Below are 24,418 nucleotides of genomic sequence, written 5' to 3'. Positions count from 1 at the left end.
AAGAACAAACCGAAAGGGCGCGAACGCGGCCGCTGCATTGATCTCGATGGTGTAACGCCTGTTGCGCCACAGTAAAAGCGCAAGTGCTAGGCATGCAAGGAAGCGCCGTGCACATGAACAGCGAGCACTACGGCGTCGAAGGACAAACTGAAAGGGCGCGAACGCGATCGCGGACGCTCGTTGATCGGGATGGTGTGACGCCTGTTGTACCACCGGGAAAACGCAAGTGCTAGAAATGCAAAGAAACGTGGCGAACGTGCGCAGCGAGCACCACGGCTTCGAAGAACAAACTGAAAGGGCGCGAACGCGGTCGCTGCATTGATCTTGACGGTGGGAGGCCTGTTGTGCCGCAGGGAAAGCGCAAGTGTGAGACATGCAAAGAAACACCGCGGATATGCCCGCCCAACAAGCACTACGGCGTCGAAGCACAAACTGAAAGAGCGCGAACACGGTCGCGGACGCTACATTGATGTCGACGGTGTGACGGTGATACCACAAGTGCTATAGACCGTTTCATACATCAGGTACAACGCTGTGGAACCTACGCAAGTAGTGCAGTCTCGAAATTTTATCACTCTGTGCACTTCATCTGTGTTTCGCTGCGCGCTAGCGGCATTCGCTCGCGCGAGCCCGCACGTGAGGCTGCCGCAACGTGCTCCCAACATGTAACAACGACAAGCGAATTGATAATAATAATCCTGTTAGCATCTGAAAGAGGGTATGGTTTGTTTGTTTCTAAGGGCAAATTCGTATTTGCATTCAGAACTGACCTTATATAAAGAACATGTTCACATGAATTGGTCTAAAGATCAGCCACTGCGAAAAGCATCTCCACCCTCCACAGCGTTGCATCTGATGTATGAAACGGAGCATAGGCATGCAAGCAACCGCCGCGAACATGAACAGCAAGCACCATGGCGTCGAATCACAAACTGAAATGGTGCGAACGCGATCACGCACGCTACATTGATCCTAACGTTGCGACGCCTGTCGTGCCACAGTGAAAGAGCAAGTGCTAGATATGCAAACAGGCACTCTGAACACGCACCGCGAGCACCCTGGCGTCTAAGCAAAACATTATGCCCGAAGGTCACATTTATGGTAGAAACGAGGCTTCTTGCGTGGGCCGATCTTTTGTTAATATTTCACTCTTTTCCTCTTTCAGTTTGTGAAGATTTAACAGAAAAGACGCTCGCTGCCGGCGTTTTGTTTCACGGCATTTATTTGTCGGCTGTCATTCTCAAAATTTTGAGGAAACCCTTTGTAAAGGATCTGAGAGAATGTGCGAGCAACGTCAGTGCCGTATAGAATGCTTCGCGGCCTCGTACGTACACCACCGATTTGAAGGGCTGGGCAGTTATGGTTGTACATAAAATAAAGGTTTCTATACCTGGCGCCAACTTTCTGTGGCAATGCAGCCAAGGCTACGGAGTCGAGTCACACGTATTTTGCTAAGCCCCTGCATGTAGTTTCTTAGCTAAATAATTTTTACGCTGTGCAGGTTAAATAGAAATGGTACAGTAAGTAGAACTTTTTTGATGCAGTTTAATAATATATAATCATGGAAAATGTTGCCGTGTCTACGGAATTTTCTTTCACGCTTTTCCATGCTTTTTGGTTTTGTGGCAGCCGCATCTCTTTTCCATCACCTTTAAACGAGTATGGCGTCCCCGGGGATATGCCTTCCCCGAATTAACGTCGCCTGCCGACGCACGTCCACAGCGTTCCATCACCCCAGCTGCCGTGCATCTGTGGCAAGATTTGTTGCAGGAAAAACTGTCCACGCAAGACCAAGAAAGTCATGTACACTTTTAACGCACAAGTATGCAAAAGCGACCCGCAGCTGGCTATTACAGACGTTTGTCGGAAGGTGGGCGAGCTGTCTATGGTTAGCGAACGCAGTGCGTGCCGGATTAAGCGCGACGTACAGTGTGGCACCTTGAAGTTGCCGAAGCGCAAACGGCCGCGTCTGCCAGAAGCACACATCAATGCCATAACCGGAAGAACTAGACGGCAACTTCACGGAAGTTTCTCCCTAGCTGCTCTACGAAGAAAAGTGCACCAGTATTTCAATGCGAAATGAAATTCCCACAGCCAAAAGCTTGCTCGAGATGTGACCAATGATAGTGATATGGATATGCCTAAAATTTTTTTTACGCAGAATGCAAAGGCTGCTCAACGACAATGGCTTTTCGCAAAAGAAAGAGAAACTCTGCTCTATTCTGCTCTGCTCTGCTCTCCTCAAGTGAAAAGACATCATCTTGTGGCGGCGGCAGTTCCTGCATACCATCCGGGAACTTGGCACCCAAGAAGGTATGTGCTATAATCGACTCTTTTTGCAAGGTTGATAGTGTATGGACAAATTAGTGATTTTTGATTACCCCGTAAGCTTGAACCTTCAATTGTTCTGTAAAAAGATTTTTTTGTAGAGGCTAAACACGCAAACAGCGTTTGGCTGTAATTGTTCGCATAAAAAGTAGCAGCGTCCAAACTTTCGCTGCTCCCAGAAGCGCTGTGTCCACAAACGCAAGCGTTGTTGCTTGACGTTGTTGCTTATTGGTTGGAGATGTTTTTTACTATGCCCTGTTCTTAGAGCCCATGTTTTTTTTTTCTTCATTTGCTTCGCATGGTTCGCGATGCTCAATTTTGTGTAAATGGTATTTCTAAACAATGATGTATGCCTTTGTGTTTGCTAACGCGGGGGACTGCCGCTTAATGTGGAGGCCTGCCGCTTCGTCAAGCTGTCCACGTGGCAGCTTTTTCTGCATGCCCCTAGCATCATGTAGTGATTGCAAATAAACATAATTGTCATTGTTATGGTCACAGTTAGGTGCGCTGTTTATTCTCGCGGAACGTACATTAAAGTTAGCGTTGCAAGTGGCGGCGTTTCTTGTGGCCGCATGTCGTGCGTCACCACATTTCGATACTCGCTGCGCAGCTCAACTCAATCACCTGGCCAGCGTTGAACGCTGAGCTGAGTAATATGCTTCGCTTATTGCGTCTCACGAATTTGCAGTGCCAGGATATTGCTTGATCATAGTGGCTCAGCAGTGCAAATTTATTCATTCCTTCGCCCGTCTCGCCAACTCCGCATCGCGAGCAGCGTATGCCTGGCGAGCTGCTTCAATTCTTTTCGTTGTTTATTTGTTATTTGCAGGGACATATACTACTTTGACGAAATTTGTGTCAATGCCGGAAATATCAAGGAAGAGGTATGGGGGGACGTGAACGTCGTTACACGCGAGGACGATTTCCGGGAAGGTCTGACAACAGGCCTTGGCGCACCCGGCGGCAGGCTGATCCCATTGCACGCCGGTAGCGACGATGGCTTCGTAAATGATGCTTGCCTCGTTTTCCGAGCAACGGAAGGAGCTGGTGACTACCGCAAAAAATAGATGGGCCACGGTACGAGAAGCAGTACTTCTCTGAGCAGCTTCTACCAAACATCAAACCACGCAGCGTTATAGCAACGGACAATGCACCCTACCAGAGTGTTCACCTCGAGAAACTACCGACAGCATCAGCACGAAAGGTTAACATTCAGTCTTGGCTAACCGAGAAAGGCATCGCCTTTTCTCAGGGTCAATTGAAGCCAGAGTTGCTTGAGCTCGTCACCCAACAAAACAAGATGTTTGTGGCCAATGGCGCAGATGTGGTTGCTAAGGCTGTCAGTCACGACGTCGTGAGGCTTCTTCCATACCACTTCGAGTTGAATCTGATCGAAATAATTTGGAGTCAATTGGAAGGTTCTGTAGCGGCAAACATTACCGCATTCATCATCGCAGCTGACAAAATGTTTCTGCAGGAAACCATCAATTTTGTAACGGCACACAAGTGGCTTAGGAAGAGTTCTTCTAGTCAGAAGATCGAAGAGAAATTCTGGCTGCGTGACACATCATCGACGCAAGCTTCGACAAGCTTTTAATTTTACTCGTATCAGATACGAGCAGGGAGAGCAATGCGAGTGATTGTGAGATGAGCGGAATGGAACAGCTGTTGTGAATGCGGGCACGGTCGGCGAAGCGTCCGCAACATTGCGTTTTGTGCTTGGGCTTCTGCGTGAAGCTTTTACTAATCACGTGGCATATGAAATATTTTACCTTGAGATTTTACGTGCCAAAACCACAGTAGGATCTCAAGGAACAGCGTAGAGCTCCACCCTGGAACAATGAGCGCCACTTCGTTTTCCTTTGAATTTTGAAAGCTTCCCCTTAGGCTTAACCAAGCTGACGTGCAAAATACGTGAACAAATGCGTTCTTTGACGTGCACCAAAATTAGTGGCACCAAAATTCAGCCGCAGTGATCGAGCCCGCAAACTTGCGCTTAGCAGCGCACATCTGCTAAGCAGTCGTGGTGGATGCAGGACAAGCGCATTTCGATGGTGAACATACCAGTTGTGGAAACAGTTATGAATAGCTCTGGAATGCTGCAATCACCTGGAAAGAAAGTTTGTAGAAACAGAGATGCTGACTTTGCTCCTTTCAATCAAGCACATCGCATGGCATGTCGCAGCATGGCATGACGCGCATTATATATTTAGAATGGGCAACAAAGCGCATAGTCGAAGGCATTTTTCGAAACTTTCAGAAATAGTGTATTGTGCATAAAACATACTGAAAAGATTTTGCGCCAGAAAACAACACACACAAGAAAGACGACGACACCACGGGCGCGCCCGTGGTGTCGTCGTCTGTCTTGTGTGTGTTGTTTTTGGCACAAAATCTTTTCAGTATGCAAGATCACCAACTAGCCCAGCACTTAACTCTTCTAATGTGCATAAAGGTTCAACTGAAATTGAGTTCGTACGTAGCTACGACGGCGATTCCTTAAAGGTTATGGTAACTTGCGAAAGAACCAATTTTTAAGTATTCATATCTAAAATACATACATCACCTTTCCATAAATACGATGCGATATACGTATGACTAATCTTTAGAGCGCCTTAACACGGCCAATATGTATTTACCACATGCATGCACAAAAGCAATCTCCAAAAACACCCATTTGCGGAAGGAGCCGGCGCAACCGAATACCGAATCCTCGAGCGAAAGGTTCGGACTACTTCGCGCTGTAATACATGTGCATATGCTCCGACACCGTAGCGTTCACTGGACTGCCACAGAAAGTTGTCGCCAGGTATAGATGATGATTATCAATGTAAGGCATGGAGGAAAGATACAAAATAGGAGAGGCCTTGCGGTCACGATTTTGAGGCCGGTAATGCAGCCATGATCGTGTACCATCTCCATTTGCACCTCTAATCAGCTCGTCGGTACAGATAGGCGCCATCTTTGAACTTGCATTGCTACGAGCTGCCGGAGGTTTGTGCTGCTGAGGCGCATCAGAAGAAAGCCTGCGAAACTTCTGTTACAATTTTATTGAAACAGACGCGCTCCAGTGCTTTTCCGTGGCACGTTGAAGAAGATGACGAAGACGCGCGTCGTCAATACTTGAGTGTGTCGTTTGCTGACTGTCACTCGCACTCACAGACCGAAAACACATCTTTAAAGCTTACACACCATGTTCCGAAGTCAGCTTGTGTTGTGAACAAGATGTGCTGGGACAAAGACACGCGCCGACAAAACTTCTCATTTTCAGCGGCCTAGAGCAGCGGCAAGAGCTTCAGGATCGCGGTTGCTATGGGAATGTTGACCTTCGGGGTACCATTCCCAGTGCTACTCTGCGAAAAATAGCACGTGACTTCCGCCACACTTTCTCGGACACGTCCTTGCTGGCCGGGGCCTCTCCTACGCTTTTCGTCCTCCATGATGTAAAGGAATAGCCGGGCGCTTCTAGAAAGTTGTTTGCTTTATTAGATGAATGATTAGCTTGAAGGCACATATTTTTTGCAATGACGATATTGAGGTAGCGTTTCCTGTTTCATTGCATATTGAAAACGCCCGTCTATATAGGTGGCTATATAGACCGTGCGGCCCATGTATCGCGGGTCCAATTGATTAAATATAAAAGTGCTATCAGGTATGACGATGGCACAAACAATGTTTTGCGATCAGTTGCCTTCCACACGCTGGTGAACTTTTCGTTCTCATTGATTAGATAATTATTTCATATGGACTGCCTAAATTTATTATTACATAATTGCGTAAGCCTGCATGTTAAACTGTGCATCGCATTCGGAAACACCATATTTAGCTGCTTGAAACACGCTACATTTTCCTCACCTATGTTTTGCGCTCTTCAAAGTTAGGCAAATCGCGAAACAGAATATGAAGGGATCGATGGGGGCTAAATGCGAAAACACCCGTGTACTTAGATTTAGGTGCACGTCAAAGAACCCCAGGTGGTCGAAATTTCCGGAGTCCTCCACTATGGCGTCCCTTTAATCAGAAAGTGGTTTTGGCACGTAAAACCCCATAATTAAAAAGAATGACCGGATGATAGGCTCGCACGTTTGGCTTGCGTGCTTTCAAAAGGGGTTTCAAGGAGTCATCACTCTGTGATTGACTTCGTGACTGCGAAATTGTGACAAGGTGAGTGCCTCGCCGTGGCTTGCAAGCAATAGCGCATAGTGCGACATTAATTATTTTTCCCTCGCTTCTGTGGTATTTGTTATCGTCGCCGTATGCCAGTGCGCAATGATCTAACAAACGCAGGGACGTGGCTGCTTTTTCGTAGCCGCAGCAAACACCTGCACCGTCGCCTTTTTACTTTATCGGGCTCGTGAACTCAGCAATTAAGTAGTGCTGATTCATTTCAACCCATTTTTAAGGCAGTGCAGCCGCGCGTGCGGCGCATTTGTGTATTTTTTTCGCGTATTCATTTCGTACTCATTTTCAGATTGCGCCACAATTTTGAAGCACCGAAAAGATAACGGGGGGAATTATCGCGAGCTGGAAACTATTGAAGAAATATTTCCCATGTGATGTACAATTTGCCATTCAGGCTCACCCAAGTAGCCCATTAATATTGTTACGATAGGTGCGTTTATTTAAAGATGAATTGATGAGAAGGGACCGCGCCGACACCGAGCCGCTGCAAAGACAAGCGCACTTCGTTATTCTCTTCCTCCATTCTTCCTGTAGTTTCAGCGTAACACTCCTCCCTTCACAGACGAAGCCCACTGGGCGAGTAATTGTCACTTCCACTCGAAGTCACGGGGATGACAGCGTTTCAGGCTGGCGACGGGAACAAGCTGCGTCTTCTTAGACGGGTAGCCATTAGAAACGAGACCAGCAATCGAATAGGTCACAGCATTTGGGCGATCGGTGATGGCGGAAGTCCCGGTGTAACAAGCCAGAAACTTCTGGCACAGGCCGCGCTTTCGAAGTGGTGTCCAAAGCCATACTATGGCCCCGTTGACGTACGACACATTCCTATGGCATGAATCGTAGCTGATCTTGGAGTAGTCCTGGAATGCCAACGTACAGAGCTGAGCTATGCGGCGCGCTTCCTCAGCGAGGCAGAGAGTCCGGGCAATGGAAGAGTCCGCATGAGGAGTAAGAGGTAGAATGTTGTCAAGGAAGCTGTCTGACATAAAGAAGATATAAAAGACTGTAGCCAGTAGTTTCATGCTTTGCAGTGTTTAGGCGTATGTGATAAAAGGCAAGATATCATGCCGATTTCTGTGCCTGGAATCGACGCAGATCGAAAGCACGTTGGTCAAGGTTATGTTAGTGCGCTCAACGAGACCATGTGTATGCGAGTGAAACGGCGTCGCGTGGCGAAACTGGCACGCATAGAGACACAACAGTTCTTCGACTACGTCGGCCACAAACTGGCGACCACGATCGCTCACAATAAGACGATGGGGTCCATGACACAGTATAACGGAGGACAGGAGGAAGCTCGAAACATCAAGAGCCGTACCCGTTGGCATCGCTGCAGTTTCAGCATAACGCGTCAGATGGTCGACGCAGACTATAATCCAACAGTTGTCGTTTGTTGAGCGTGGCAATGGGCGGAGAAGGTCCACTCCAACCATTTCGAAAGGAGATGATGGTGGCACCCCAGGGTGATGGAATCCGACCGGAGCAGTATTAGGGCGCCTGAATTGCTGGCACTTGTTACAACTGGCCACACACTTTTCTATAGCCCGTCTCAGACTAGTCCGGTAGAATAGGCCATGAATCCGGTGCTATTTTCTGCTGAAACTTAGGTGCGCAGCAGTCGAGTCGTCGTGCATGGCGCGGGACACGTGGGTTCTCAAATTCTTTGGGACACTAAGAGGAGGCGGGTGCCATCAGCCGCATAATTCTTCTTGTAGAAGAAAGGCTGTGTCATCTTGGGTGCCAAAGCAATTTTTACCTGTTGGTTGAGCAGCTGAGGCGAAGAGGGCATCCAGGCTGGGGTCGTCATGCTGCTCTTCCTGCAAAGTGGCCAGGTCGGGAAAAAGAATGTCGTCGATGGCACCCACAAACTCACCGAAATCGTCGGTGTCACATGCACTTGTTGGTAGGGGGAGCCTCGAAAGACAGTCAGCGTCCGCATGATGATGCCAGGCACTCTTGTAACGGACTGCAAAGTCAACTTCCTGCAAACGTAGCACTCGTCAAGCAAGGCGGCCAGACGCGTCGCGGAGACCAGAGAGAGAGAGAGAGAGAAGAATACAGGAAGGCAGGGATGTTAACCAGTCAATAGTCTGGTTGGCTACCCTACACTGGGGGAAGGGAGAAGGGGAAGAGAAAGAAGGGAGAGAGAAGGTGTAGGTACGTGTACGGACAGCACTTCAGTTAAAGTCGCTCGAGCAAACCAGAAGTTCTGAGAAAACACAAAAGTGCCTTCACTGCCTTCTGAGCCGATGATCGGTCGGGACGGTGCTCTAATATTGTCTGTTCACTCAGAGGACGATGGTCTAGTCTCCTCAATGTGTCGGACAAATACTGTCTTTGTGCTTGAAATTGAGGACAATGGCACAATATGTGGTCAATGTTCTCCTCGCATGCGCAAACATCACATGCAGGACTATCAGCCATTCCAATTAGGGCTGAGTAGGCATTCGTGAAGGCCACTCCAAGCCATAACCGACACAGAAGAGACGCTTCACGCCGGTGCACACCGGCTGGAGGTCTGAGTTGAAGTGATGGGTTTAGTCGGTGCAGTCTTGTGCGCCTTGTATGTACGGTATTCCACTCTGCTAAGGAGATCGTGCGTGCCAGAATGCCAAGTTGTCTCGCGGCGTCGGTCCTTGAGAGCGGAATGGGGACGCAGCGGTCTTCTTGGTTTGACGTCCGAGCTGCCTTATCGGCGTCATCATTACCAATGATACCGCAATGACCTGGTATCCACTGAAAAGAGATATCATGGCCTTTTTCTCCTAAGTGATGGACAAGTTCCGCGATTTCGCACGTGAGCTGATCGTGATTCCCATGTCGGAGAAATGAATGCACACATTGCAAGGCCGGCCTTGAATCGCAGAAGACTGCCCATTTTCTAGGACTTTCAGTATTTATCACTTGAAGCGCCTCGCGGAGAGCCGCGAGCTCTGAAGCTGTAGACGTAGTGACATGGGAAGTCTTGAATCGCTTGGTTATTCTCATTGCTGGTATAACTACAGCGCCGCCGGAACTGGTTGGTGTAGTTGATCCATCAGTGTAGACGTGTGTGCAGTCGCTGTATTTCTCGTACAACAGAAGTAAAGTTAGTTGCTTGAGCGCTGATGATGGCAAGTCCGACTTTTTCTGAAGTCCTGGGACTGTAAGGTTCACTTGAGTACGGCGCATACACCATGGAGGAATAGAAGGCCTTGCCGCAGGTGTGTAACCTGACCTGAAAGAGGCACGGTGCGCGAAGACAGTCGCACTGAATGTCGTGTGGGGCCTATCTACTGGGAGACTTGCTAGGTGATGGGTAGGGGTCCGGGCGACGTGTCTTATGTGCACACGCATTGTTTCAATGTTAATGTGCGTTCTAATAGTGAAATCTTGAGCGACTGCGATGACTTCAGTCGTTGACGCACTCCGCGGTAGACCGAGACATATCTTGAGTGCTTGGGCTTGGATGCTTTGGATTGTGTTCAGGTTAGTTCTGCAGGTATTGGACATGACAGGTAGGCTGTACCGCAGGAATCCAATAAAGAGGACCCTGTACAGTTGCAGCATAGAGTGTATTGGCACTCCCCAGGTCTTTCCTGCAAGGAACTTGACCAACCAACCAACATAGTGAATGGTGATCAGTAACGTTTGTAAAGCGGCGTCCATAGACATATGGGCAGAGCTTCTGAACTCCAAAGAAAACAGCGAGACACTCTTGCTCAGTAACGGTGTAATTCTGTTCGGCCTTGCTCAACGATGGCTTGCCTAGGCAGTGGCATGCTCGGCGTCACCAAAACGCTGGACGAGGACGGCGCCGAGACTGATTCCACTCGCGTCGGTGTGCACTTCTGTGGTGGCAGAGGGGTCAAAATGGCGAAGTAGGGGTCCGATAGGGAGCAGGAACTTCAGTTGACGAAACGAGGAATGGCAATCAGCTGTCCACATGAAAGGGTTATCCTTGCGCAGCAATGATGTCAGAGGGTAGGCAGTATTGGCAAAGTTGGGCACAGAACGTCGGTAGTACGAGCAAATACCCAAGAAGCTCCTCAGCTGGTGTTGTGAGTGCAGTTTAAAACCGCTAACTGCGGCGACCTTCTGCAGGTATGGTCGCACCCCCTGCTTGTCAACTAGATGTCAAAGTACTTACGCCTCTCGTTGGCCAAAGTGACATTTCTTGGACTTGAGGGTAATGGCAGCTTGTTAAAAGCACGTCATAACAACGTCCAGTCGATGTTTGTGCTCTGCAAAAGTGCGGCCAAAATGACGACGTCGTCTAAATAACACAAACAAACCTCCCATTTCAGTTCGCGTGGTACCGTGTCCATAAACCTTTCAAATGTTGCAGGCGCGTTGCACAAACCAAATGGCATGACGTTCAATTCAAACAACCCGTCTGGGGTCACAAAAGCGGTTTTCTCTTTGTTACCTGAATGCATAGGTATCTGCCAGCAGCCCGATCGGAGGTCTACAGATCAAAGGTAGGATGCGGAATGAAGGCAGTCGATTACGTCATCGATCCGGGGAAGTGGTTACAGATCCTTTTTCTTCCCAGAATTGAGACGCTGGTAGTCGGCACAAAACCTCCAGGACCTATCTTTCTTTTTCATGAGGATGAGCGCCGCAGCCCAAGGGCTAGAGGAATCTTGGATGACGCCCTTGGCTAGCAAGTCGTCGCCCTTTTGAGCGATGATCTTGCGCTCTGACGCGAAGACGCGGTAAGGCTCTTGCCTGGCGGGAGGCGCCGACCCCGTGTCGCTCCTGTCGCGAGCGCGCGTAGTTGGAACGCGAACTTTGTTAGCGTTTTTCGCGAAATCAAATAACGCACGCTTGCTAAGGATGCTGACCAGGGCTTCACGCTCCTCTGAAGACAGTGACTTCTTAGTTCAGGGACACCGTGGTCAGCCCCGTGCTCTCGGGATTCACGTGACGTGTCATCAGTTAGAGCGTCTATGCTGAGACTGGTATCCACTTCAAAAGAGGCACGTCGCATACCGCTGGGTAGCTCAACAGAGTGGGAGACCAAATTTGACACTCACAGTGTAGTTGTTCCGCAGGTGACAGAGAGGACGCATCGAGGTACGAGCACATTTTTCTTCACAACCATCGAATGCACAGGCTCAACAATTGCATCGAATGTATCGGCGTCGACACCGCAAGGAGCAACTCGAACTCTGGATAAGAAACGTTCCGGTGAGACAGCATCTTCAATGACGGCGAGAGCGTGTGAGCAGGTAGCAGGTTGGGCGACAACAGGAGACAGGAAAAGCTCGCCAGTACCGCAGTCAACAGTGGCACCGCACTGTTGTAGACAATCGAGACCAAGAATTACGTTGTGAGTGGATTGAGCAAGCTCTGCGAGTTCGGCTCGATGCACGTTATCAGAGAAATAAACGTTCGCGGTGCACAGTCCAATAGGTCGGAGCAACTCTCCACTCACCGCACGAAATGCATCAGCGTTATTCCAGCGAAAAAATCACTTTACGGCCTAGTCGGGTTTTGAAATCCAGGATGATAACGGATACACTCGCTCCTATGTCCACTGAGGTCAACGTAGCAACATTGTCCACTAAAAGGCGTATCTTGTTATGACACATTGTGACTGGCGGAGGCGTAGGGGCATGTAGTTGATGATGATTGGCGGCTTCACCTCCGTTGGTCGCGCCGCCTAGTTTCCCGGCGGCGGTGACGTGAGACGTCGTCATGGAGATGGAGACCTGCGCTGGCGTGAAGGCGGTGATGTCAAGCTCCGCACAGAAGCTGGTGAGTCGCTACGGTAATTCGCCTGGTGGTTTCTCCCGCTATCAGACTCAGGAGGCCAGCGTTTCCCGTCGCCGTGCCGATTGCTAGGCCGATTAAAAAGTGCGCGATCGCTCATGGGACGGTGGTGACGTGCGATTGCGATGAGGACAAAATCTGGGGACATGACCGCGAATATCGCATTGGAAGCAGATGGGGCGCTCTAGGGACGCACCGAAATTTTCAGTAGCAGGATAACTGGCACGGCCGTCCCCCTCTTGAGACATTGCAGGTGGTCTGGCTGAGTAACCGTTTTGTAAATTATAACTCGGATGCGCGTTCATAGTATGGTTTGGCGCTCTTGAACGAGGAGTGAAGTTTTAGGCGTCTATGGAGTTGCCGTTGATGTACGTCTCACGCAAGTCGCAATGAGAAAAGGGCTCTCGAGCCAACGAAGTCGAGACGGAAGCCGGCTCACGGCAGTCGCGCTCTTCGCGCAGCACTTGCCGAATAACTGACGCAAGGGCGGAAGGAGCTGGGACCATGTCACCATGTTGGCCAGGCGGCCGACCTTCCATTGCGATACGCTGAGCTTTCAAGACTTCAAATGTACGGCAGTGCCGAATCACGTCACTTACAGAGTCCAGACTGTCTTTTCCGGTGAAGAACTGGTACACGTCCAAGGGGATTGCTTTTAAAAGATGGCCAACTTTGTCCTCTTCTGTCATCTGGGGGTCCAGGGCCTTGCACAACTTCAGCACTTCCTCGATGTACGTCGTGCAGTTTTCGCCGGGAACTTGGGCTCGTTGCATTAGGGTGAGCTCTGCACAATTCCTTTTAGCTGCTCGATCTCCGAATCACTTCCTGATTTCGTCTACGAACTTTTCCCACGTCGTCATGCTTTCTTCGCGGATTTCAAGCCACACAGACGCGGTTCCCTTGAGGAAGAAGGCAACGTTGTTAGGCTGGGCGGTGGCATTCTAGCCATTGAACCGACTTGCGCGTTAGTAAAAGTTGAGCCATGCTTTTCCGGCCAAGCTTCGTGGTTTGATGTTGGAATGATATTGGTAGCTGGAAGAAGGTGGCGGATTATCGCCGTCGGAAGCCATCTGTAATAGAAGACCGGCAATTCGGCGACTTCGGCGAAGCTCCACAGATTGCGCTTCTGCGGCCGGTTCGTCGTCGCTCTTGGGGGCGCCATTTTACTCCGCACCATCCACCAAAGCTCCTACGATGGTGGGTTTATTTAAAAATGAATTGATCAAGAAGGACCGCGCCGACACCGAGCTGCTGCGAAGACAAGTGTACTTCGTTCTTCTCTTCCTCCGTTCTTCCTGTAGCTTTAGCCTAACAACATGAATTTAGGGAAGCACTTTTGACAAATTAGGAAATCAATGAAGACGGAAAAAAATCACCATTGTGCGCAAGGCGACGGCAAACAGAGCCCCATTGTTCTCATAGTCGAATCTCGTCTCCTCCATTTTTTTTTATGTAAACAATTTGCCCCCCGTTCGCTGGGACACATGGTATAAGGGAATTCGTCATACATGTGTTGTCTCCCTTGCCGTCGAGGATGTCGACTCAATTTCTGCTCTCCTACAGGCCCCACTGGTGCAGAGGATGAGGGGAGAATATGAGGGCTGCCCTTCCTGAGCGCTCAACCATAGCATCTACACATTGTGATACCCCATAACTGTCATGCGACAGTGCGTCTCTCAAAGAGCTATCAGCGCAGAGAATTAACTACAGAGGAAGTTCGAGCGCCACTCACGTCACGTGAGGCCACGAACTCGCACCTGTCGTCCGCTGCAGTTCTGGCGGTGTCCGGGCGTCTTGTGCAGTGTTTCCGTTTGTTCGCCCAAGTTCCCTAATCTTGCATACTTTGGCGGTAGTCTTACAAATATTTTTACGACGTCTTCTTTCGCGAAAATCAATTTCACGAGCTTTTTGCTAGACGACAATACATTTCTCAAAGGTAACGCTACAGCGGCAGCCGAAGAAGCTCAGAGCAGTCCACTGCAAGTCTTTCATGCGCGGATTTAAGCTTTAGAGTGGTAGCTGTCGTGAATAATAAAAGCTTAACAGCAAAAACAGCAAATGAGAATCCCGTTAGGCTATAATACCTGCCGTGATGCAACAACCATCTCACGAACACTGGATATAGATAAATTCCACAACATTTACCCTGATATTATAGCGCTAAAACATATTTGCTCGAGACAAGCAGTTCATGGTATAACATCCCATTTTTGCATCTCTTCACAGTAACGCTTGACAGCAACACGAGAACTTAACACTGCAAAATAGGGTCTACCATTACCACTTCCTTCATTACCTGCTTATGATAATTAAACTGTACTTCACAATTAGTTTTAAATGGCGGTAATTTGAAGTAAGGTAATTGGGAGGCTTACATTGGTTTTCCGCACACGAAAAGGAATGTACCAAAATTTATTCCATTTTCCGTGCTACACGTTCAACTCATTTGAGCAATTCACTGATGATCTGTTTGGAGAACTGACAGAGGCTGCTCGGCGCACATGTTCGTATGAAATGTGCCTTTTGGACCGTATAGCTGCAGCCAGGAAGAAGCCGAAGCCTTATTAAGTAGCAATTGTTGAAGATATCATTATTTCTCGGTGTAGGTCAGAAATCAAGTGAATTCATGTGAGTCTCGTGGTGTCTTGCATATGAAGCGGGCACGCGAGGGTTCCTTTTACGTCCTGACGAAGCGAATAGTTCTGTTCGTATGATTAAAAAACGCCGCATCGAGACGTGGTAAAACAGACGGTGTTTGAATTTTCATTGTCAAGGCTGCCTAAGGTATGCTGTTTTGTCTCAAGTATACTTTAGGCATTGCAATTGGCGCTGTAAAAGCTGCATCATGGTTTCAATTCGAAGTTGCAGGAAACGGATCGGTATCGAAAATAATGTTCGCCTCGCCATAACGGCAGTTGGTTGCTTCCGTTGCGTGAGGGGTATGCCATATTTTCGAAAAAGGCTACTGAGGGCCACTATGAATGCCTGAGTGATACATAGCGCCAATCGATTGGCTCTTGATTTTAATTAAGAATCATTTATTTCAGGTAACTGATGTTATGGCATTCGGGAAGTATGTGCATACATATTGAACATGACGCACCATCGTGCTAACAGCCAAGAGCAATGAGTTTTCTGGGTGCCTGTTCCAGAGAATGTTGAAAGATAGTAGCACTTTTTTATATAAAGCACACCTAACTCATCCTTTTACACAATAATGAAGTTGTCATATTTGGCTCTAACAACTCACCAGAATAATAAGAATCATGATGAAAGCTTCAGTCGGCAGCGTCTTAACACGGATTTTTAATGTTGACACCATATACCAAGATATTTCTTCTATTTGAATGCAATGTCTCTCATATAGAAGCGCTAAGGGAATTGTGAGTCTTTAACAAAGCATCATACACAACTTCGTATTGTCACGTGGTGGTGACGTTGAATAACACAGTAGCAATACTGTGAACGACAAAACAAACTTTGATTGGGCGAGCCTGTGCCCACAAAACAGGCTACACTTATAGCACAACGATAGCGGCGAACACGCTCGGCGATCGTCGAAAATCTGATCAGCGGGTCAAGCGCGTCGGCTTTTATACAACAGTCGTCGAATGTTCCAGACTAATCGTTGGGACCCGCATGCCTTCCACAAAGTTCTACAACATTCGAGTCACGCGATGAAATCAGATAACACAAGGTTCGGCGACAACAGACAGCCGGGTAGAAGCATCGATAACTTTCCAGAAACGTCGGATACATGCAGGCGCGTCCCTCGCTGTGCGATTACAGTTGTTAAGCGGCGAAACGTGGTCGGCCGATAAAGATAAGCACACGTGTCAATACCCCCCTCTTAAAAAGCATCGACCCGATGCTGCAAACAAACGAAGTTAATAAGCAAAAGCACTCGTAGCAAAGAAAAGAACAAAAATAACGAAGTTCGTCAGCGTCCGTAAAAGGGTTTAAGGCGCACCACGTGGACCACCTCAGATCGTGCGCGGCGCCGCTGTGAATGCGAAATGCCGTCTGGCACGACCTCATAGTCCAGAGCGCCAATACGTCGGATGACCTTGTAGGGTCGGAAATAGCGTCGGAGTAGTTTCTCACTGAGTCCTCGTCGGCGTATCGGGGTCCAGACCCAAACACGGTCGCCAGGCTGGTACTCGACGAAGCGTCGTCGGAGGTTGTAGTGTCGGCTGTCGGTCCTATGCTGGCTCTTGATTCGCAGGCGGGCGAGCTGTCGGGCTTCTTCGGCGCGCTGCAGATAGCTAGCGACGTCAACATTCTCTTCGTCAGTTACGTGCGGCAGCATGGCGTCAAGCGTCGTCGTCGGGTTCCTGCCGTAAACCAGCTTAAACGGCGTGATCTGTGTTGTTTCTTGCACCGCTGTGTTGTACGCAAAGGTTACGTACGGCAGGATCGCGTCCCACGTCTTGTGTTCGACGTCGACGTACATTGCTAGCATGTCGGCGAGGGTCTTGTTCAGGCGCTCCGTGAGACCATTCGTCTGCGGATGGTAGGCAGTTGTCCTCCTGTGGCTTGTCTGGCTGTACTGCAGAATGGCTTGGGTGAGCTCTGCTGTAAAAGCCGTTCCTCTGTCGGTGATGAGGACTTCTGTGGCACCATGTCGCAGCAGGATGTTCTCGACGAAAAATTTCGCCACTTCGGCTGCGCTGCCTTTTGGTAGAGCTTTAGTTTCAGCAAAGCGGGTGAGATAGTCCGTCGCCACGACGATCCACTTTTTCCCGGATGTTGATATCGGAAACGGCCGTAACAAATCCATCCCAATCTGCTGGAATGGGCGGCGAGGAGGTTCGATCGGCTGTAGTAATCCTGCTGGCCTTGTCGGTGGTGTCTTGCGTCGTTGACAGTCTCGGCATGTCTTGACCTAACGGGCGACGTCGGCGGTCAGACGCGGCCAGTAATACCTTTCCTGTATTCTCGACAGCGTCCGGGAGAAACCGAGGTGCCCAGCGGTTGGATTGTCGTGTAGGGCGTGCAGTATTTCTGGACGCAGCGCTGACGGTACAACAAGAAGGTAGCTGGCGCGGACTGGTGAGAAGTTCTTCTTCACGAGCAGGTTGTTTTGTAGCGTGAATGACGACAACCCGCGCTTAAATGCCCTAGGGACAACGTCGGTGTTTCCTTCCAAATACTCGACGAGGCCTTTTAGCTCCGGGTCTGCTCGTTGCTGTTTAGTGAAGTCTTCCGCGCTTATTATCCCAAGGAAGGCGTCGTCGTCCTCGTCGTCTTGCGGCGGGGAATCGATGGGGGCACGCGATAAGCAGTCGGCGTCGGAGTGTTTTCTTCCGGACTTGTATATTACCGTGACGTCATATTCTTGTAGTCTGAGGCTCCACCGCGCCAGCAGTCCTGAAGGGTCCTTTAAGTTAGCTAGCCAACACAATGCATGATGGTCACTGACGACATTGAATGGCCTGCCATAGAGGTAAGGGCGGAATTTAGCTATAGCCCAAATGATGGCGAGGCATTCCTTTTCAGTCGTAGAATAGTTGCTTTCCGCTTTTGACAGCGACCGGCTAGCATACGATATCACCCTTTCAAGTCCTTCTTTCCTCTGGACTAGGACGGCACCGAGGCCTAGGCTACTGGCGTCAGTGTGGATTTCGGTATCGGCGTCCTCGTCGAAGTGTGCAAGTACCGGCGGTGACTGCATGCGTCGTTTGAGTTCTTGAACGCGACATCACATTTGGTTAGATGTGTTAGCGGCTCCGCGATGCGTGAGAAGTCCTTGACAAAGCGTCTATAGTAGGCACACATGCCAAGGAATCTGCGCACTGCCTTCTTGTCGGTTGGGTGCGGGAACTTTGCGATGGCAGCTGTCTTCTGTGGGTCGGGGCGTACTCCTGATTTGCTGATCACGTGCCCTAGGAACAAAAGCTCATCGTAAGCGAAGCGGCACTTTTCTGGTTTCAGAGTGAGCCCTGATGACTTGATGGCCTCTAGTACTGTGGCAAGCCGCCTAAGGTGATCGTCGAAATTTCCGGCGAATACAACGACGTCATCCAAGTAAACGAGACAGGTCTGCCACTTCAATCCTGCTAAAACCGTGTCCATCACGTGCTGGAACGTTGCAGGGGCCGAGCACAGTCCAAATGGCATGACCTTGAACTCGTAGAGGCCGTCTGGGGTGATGAAGGCGGTTCTTTCGCGATCTCTTTCGTCGACTTCTATTTGCCAATAGCCAGATTTGAGGTCCATCGAAGAAAAGTATTTAGCGTTGCAGAGCCGATCCGATGCGCCGTCTAACCGTGGAAGGGGGTACACATCCTTCTTCGTGATCTTGTTCAGTCGACGATAATCGACGCAGAAGCGTAGGGTTCCGTCCTTTTTCTTTACCAGGACTACAGGAGAGGCCCACGGGCTTTTCGACGGCTGGATGATGTCGTCGCGCAGCATTTCGTCGACTTGTTGCCTAATAGCTTCAGGTTCTCGCGTCGAAACTCGGTAAGGGCTCTGGCGGAGTGGTCGAGCGCTCTCTTCGGTTATTATGCAATGCTTTGCAACTGGTGTTTGTCGAATCCTCGATGACGTCGAAAAGCAGTCTTTGTATCGTCGGAGAAGACTTCTGATCTGTTGCTGCTTACTCATAGGAAGACTTGGATTCACGTCGAAGTCTGGTTCGGGGGCAATGCTCATCGGGGTAGATGCGGCTGAATCCGAGAGGACAAAGGCATTGCTTGTTTTCACAATTTCCTCGATGTATGCGATTGTCGTGCCCTTGTTGATGTGCTTGAACTCTTGGCTGAAGTTGGTTAGCATAACTTCCACTTGCCCTCCGTGGAGTCGAGCGATCCCTCTTGCGACGCAAATTTCACGGTCGAGCAGTAGATGTTGGTCGCCCTCGATGACGCCTTCTACGTCAGCGGGTGTTTCAGTGCCGACGGAAATAATAATGCTGGAGCGCGGCGGGATGCTCACTTGATCTTCGAGCCCACTCAAGGCGTGGTGACTACGACAGCTCTCCGGCGGTATCGCTTGATCTTGTGACAGCGTTATCGATTTCGACTTCAGGTCGATGACTGCGTCATGTTGATTCAGGAAGTCCATGCCGAGAATGACGTCTCGTGAACACTGTTGGAGGACAACGAAGGTGGCAGGGTAAGTCCGGTCATGAACGGTAATTCTTGCCGTGCAGATCCCAGTCGGCGTAATCAGGTGTCCTCCAGCGGTGCGAATTTGAGGGCCTTCCCATGCAGTCTTAACTTTCCTCAACTGGGCGGCGAGGGGTCCACTCATGACGGAGTAATCGGCTCCTGTGTCTGCTAAGGCGGTGACTGCGTGGCCGTCGAGAAGCACGTCGAGGTCGGTGGTTCTTTGTCTTGCGTTACAGTTAGGTCTCGGCGTCGGATCACGGCTGCGTCGTGTTGAACTGAAGCTGGAACGCCGCGTCGTCAAGTCGTCTTTCGTCGGTGTAGTCTTGGCTTCCTGACTTCGTCGGGACGGCGGCGTGTCGTCATTAGGTCGTCGAGATGGTTTCTTCGTCGTCTTCGTCGGCGGCGGAGGATCTTCGTCAGTTCGACGAACAGCAACCGCACCTCCATCGGTTGCTGCTTTTAGTTTTCCGGATACGGGCTCGCTGACCGGCCCCGGGCTGGGCCAGTGTATGGTCGGCGCTGCGGCGACAGGTAGCGGCCTGGTGATGGTGAACGCGACGGTCGTCGAGAACTCCACTGAGTAGCGGCGAGGTAGTCGGCGATATCGCGAGGGCGTTCACCTCGCTGTGGGCGCGGAGCATTGACGGCGAAACCTCGCAGTCCCATCTCCCGGTATGGGCATCGGCGATACACATGGCCGGCTTCTCCGCAGTGATAGCAGAGCGGACGGTGGTCGGGGGCTCGCCAAATGTCCGTCTTCCTCGCGTAGGTGCGCTGGGCGACAGGTGGACGTGCTGGCGGCGGCGGCGGCGGACGACGGAATTGCGTCGTTGCAGGGCCCTGGCGTGGTCGCGGAGGGGGACCTTGACGGCGTGCGACGGCGGCGTAGGTCATCGCTTCCGGCTGGGGCTGCGGTAATTGAGGTTGCACCTCAGGAACCCCAAGCGATCGCTGAACCTCATCTTTCACGATGTCAGCGATCGAAGCTACTTGAGGCTGCGACGAAGGCAGGGCCTTGCGCAGTTCTTCGCGCACAATGGCCTTGATGGTCTCTTGAAGGTCGTCCGAACCCAGTCCTTGGATGGCATACTGCGGCGTGTGCCCCTGGCGGTTATATTGCCGGGTGCGCATCTCCAGAGTTTTGTCGATCGTCGATGCCTCTGCAGAAAACTCAGCCACAGTCTTCGGTGGGTTACGAATAAGTCCGGCGAAAAGGTCTTGCTTGACGCCGCGCATCAGGAAGCGAACTTTTTTCTCCTCCGACATTTCCGGGTCGGCGTGTCCCAACTGTTAAACTTAGCGACCCTCTCATACGTTTCGAGCCAGGTTTGCGGGTCCTCGAATGTTGATCCGCGGAACGTCGGAGGTTCCCTGGGCTGCTGCAGCACGATGGGGGACGCTGGGGCTGCCATTGGGGTTGCCTTGTCCACAATCTTCTTGGTCTTCTCAGGTAGAAGTCCGTGCTCCGGGGGCAGCTGTTGAAGACGGCGGCTTGCTCGATGCTCCGGGACTACGTTGGTGTTCTCTTTGCGGTCCGGGCTTGGATCACGGCTTGTCGGGGGCGTCCGGTACATGAACGAAAAGCACCTCCACCAGATGTCACGTGGTGGTGACGTTGAATAACACAGTAGCAATACTGTGAACGACAAAACAAACTTTTATTGAGCGAACCTGTGCCCACAAAACAGGCTACACTTATAGCACAACGATAGCGGCGAACACGCTCGGCGATCGTCGAAAATCTGATCAGCGGGTCAAGCGCGTCGGCTTTTATACAACAGTCGTCGAATGTTCCAGACTAATCGTTGGGACCCGCATGCCTTCCACAAAGTTCTACAACATTCGAGTCACGCGATGAAATCAGATAACACAAGGTTCGGCGACAACAGACAGCCGGGTAGAGGCATCGATAACTTTCCAGAAACGTCGGATACATGCAGGCGCGTCCCTCGCTGTGCGATTACAGTTGTTAAGCGGCGAAACGTGGTCGGCCGATAAGGATAAGCACACGTGTCAGTATGTTGAATTTCCAGACGTTATTTTTACGCAAAATTGATGGACACACACGGTGCATATATGCAACTCAAAATCAGTAACCCCTTCAAATCTACATAGCTTGCGATATCCAAGCCGCGGATTTTCTCGGCTCACGTGGATTTGAAGTAAAAACTTCGATTCAGGCAGAGAAGCAGAAAGAAGTCGACATATCCTTTATCAAGTACGGCTCGAGCCACCAATGCCCCAAGCATGCACAAAGGAACGAGCGCGCGTGGCAGGCGAGTGAGCCGGTGCGAGCGGCGTCCTGGCCTTCTTGTTACTCACAAGAAGGCGCCACTAACATTTCGGTGCTAATAATTGTTTAGCATTCGGTGACGAATGTACCCTGCTACTCGGTTGTACGAGAGGACCTGCTATGTGATCAGCGTATTTGCATCTGCGATGAAAGTGCAAAGACCACTAACCACCACAAAACTTTGCGGAAGACTCGAGAAAAGCTATCCGCACTATAACAAAACTCAAACTTTAATTGTGTGCAAGTCATACAAATAATGTTACGTTTGCCTGGCTGTATTTTGACATAATGCCAAAAGCAGGAGCTGTTTGTATCCTGCCTAAACGTATAGAAGTGCCATGCATGAACTCATGCGAGAAATTTGACCTTTCACTTGGTTGACCAATTAATGGCTATGTTAAAATAAAGCTACAGAAATTCCGACATTTGGCTGCTAGTGTGCAAGCATTGTTTACTCGGCTATGGCATCGGTTTTGCTTACTTTAGCTAGCTTGCTTCACCCAGTTTATGCGCGCCTACGCATGGCGTTTCTGGAGGCAAAGAATAAGTAGGCTTTTGTGGGAAACTGTGAGGTTTTCTTGCCGAATTCGGCCCCTTCAATACAATCGTACCAATTGGGGCGGAACGTCGGGAACGAGCGAGCCTCGACGGAGCATAGTGTTCGGAAGGGAATACCAGCTGCCGCAGTAGCCTGTGAGGCGTTTCGTGAGGGGAGAGTGCATCGCTGCGAAGCCATGTCACACTCGCTATCGCCCCCACAAGCCTGTGTTTTGCATGCGTTTCTCGTCCACGCAAGCTCTCGCCTGCGTTGTGACTGTGTCTTGGCAAGGCCCAATCAAAATACGCCAGGCATCTGGACGGGCTCGCTTGCCCGCAACTTCGTAAGTCGAGGGACGCTCAGAAGCGTTAAATGGGACATTGGGTCGCACCAAAATGTGAAGTTGGCCCGTACCCAATATTCAAGTTGGCCAACCCCCAAATTTAGGTAGGTCAACCCGCAAACGTCAAGTTGGCCCAACCAGACATTTGAGTTGTGGCAATGCCAAATTTCAAACTGGCCCACTCCCAAAAGTAAGTTGGGTCACCATTCAGCCCCAAATATCAATTTGACGCACCCATAATCTTAATTTCGGACACCCCCAAGTTAGAGTCTGCCACATCTAAATTACAATTGACTCACCTCCAAATTTTAAGTTGACCAACGCGAAATTCTAGTTGGCTCGCCCATACTGTAAATTTCCCCATGCGTTTTGTAAGGAGCCGTATGTATCTTTATCACTATTCTCTTTTCAATACTTTTCGGTTTAAATTGTTCCTTATCACTTATAAAGCTGCCACTCATCTACCTTTACACTGTTATAACGAGTAAATGTGTTAACTTTGCAAATTACGCAGTTTTGTGCAGATGCATGGCATTACAGTTTTCGCCTGACGTGGCTTGGGTACTCGCCAAAGAATGCTTACGCATTAAAAACTGTTCGTTTAGCGCTGGAGTGCTCAGGGTCCATAGAAAAAAGGAATACTGTAAATACTTCCCAATAACCGTCTGCGGAGAGCAGTAATTACCTCTTTAGAAAGGTTCATGCGCCATTTAGTAAAGCCTTTGTCCAAGCGTTTATTTAACTATGTAGTGCAGCGCACGACCTTTCTGAGGACCCTGCGGAGCTCAAGATTTGCAATTTATTACAGGTTTTCCCTGGATCCTTAGTATTTAAAAATAGTCATACGTGATATAGTCCTCGTATAAACAAATAAATACCACAAAACAAGCTTGGTTTTTTGGAGCCCGCAGCGAAATTATTCTCCAGTGAAGTTTTATTTAAATTCGACGATGAAGAGTTCATTGTTAATCACGTACCTCCTAATACTGTGAAGGTACCTGCCAGGGACAACGGCCACGAAGCCTCTTTTCTGGTTGCGCCGAATGTTTCGACGATTCCGTAAAAGAAAATGCCAGCCATACGGGGCGTCGCCATGGCCAGGAACAACACCCAAGCACAGAAGAAGGCTGTGATCCAACTCCACCGAGAGTCGACTCCAAACAGCGGGTCATCCTTAAGCCGTGGTGCGCTCACCATGACGCTCGCCGCATGAAAACTTGGCAACCGTGACTATTTCAGGCTCGGGAGTGCATCAAAGCCACTCGCATTAAGCAACCACCGTAGTGAATTAAGAGGTGCTGTCTATATGCCCAGCGTTCACTGTTGAGGTGTGATCATCGCTGCTGAAGAAGTGCTTGTCCTCTTAGATAATTACTGGATCACTTCAGGAGGGCTCCTTTGATTGCGGTGCTCACAACTTCTGTTTTAGACGATGCGACGCGGAAGCAGCTTGTATGGGGACTGCGCTCAAGTCGTCCCCGCCTCTTCGCAGCACGACCAATGTGTGTTTGGCGGGACTGCAAGAGGTTGGGTTCAGCGAACAGCTGCCACTGTTAGTCAGACTGCAAGCCTTGCAACAGATAAACATACTTTTGAGTACACGCGTCGGGCTGGCTCTGCCTTATCGCTGCCATTCTCTCGCATGGTATGCAACGAAAGGATAAAATACAGAAAAGTACAGTAAGATGGTACACCGATGTAAACGACCCTCTCGATAGAGAAACGATAGTCTAGATAACGAAAGCTGCCTCTCTTCTGGCAGAGCCCAGTACCACAATTGCTGTTAACATTTTGTCACCATTTCTTTTTCGCCTAGAAAACTAAGTTTGTCACGGTCTTTTACAATGTGCCCCAGCGATCCT

The 24,418-nt window shown here is 49.9% G+C and overlaps 1 protein-coding gene across 1 annotated transcript in view; it reads right to left on the bottom strand.

The window, feature by feature from the left end:
* LOC129383474 (monocarboxylate transporter 3-like) overlaps positions 1-24,039 on the bottom strand; it is a 65,822-nt gene extending 41,783 nt beyond the window's left edge. Inside the window, exon 1 of the mRNA XM_072283998.1 lies at positions 23,534-24,039. Within this exon, the coding sequence (XP_072140099.1) occupies positions 23,534-23,753 (220 nt within the window). The 5' untranslated portion in view covers positions 23,754-24,039. The remainder of the gene's footprint in view (positions 1-23,533) is intronic.
* Positions 24,040-24,418: the final 379 nt, after the last annotated feature.

This window comes from Dermacentor andersoni, chromosome 8 (genome assembly GCF_023375885.2).
Source record: "Dermacentor andersoni chromosome 8, qqDerAnde1_hic_scaffold, whole genome shotgun sequence".
NCBI lineage: Eukaryota > Metazoa > Arthropoda > Arachnida > Ixodida > Ixodidae > Dermacentor > Dermacentor andersoni.
Note: the sequence above shows the minus strand (reverse complement) of the source record. Positions and strands in the feature narration are given on the sequence as shown.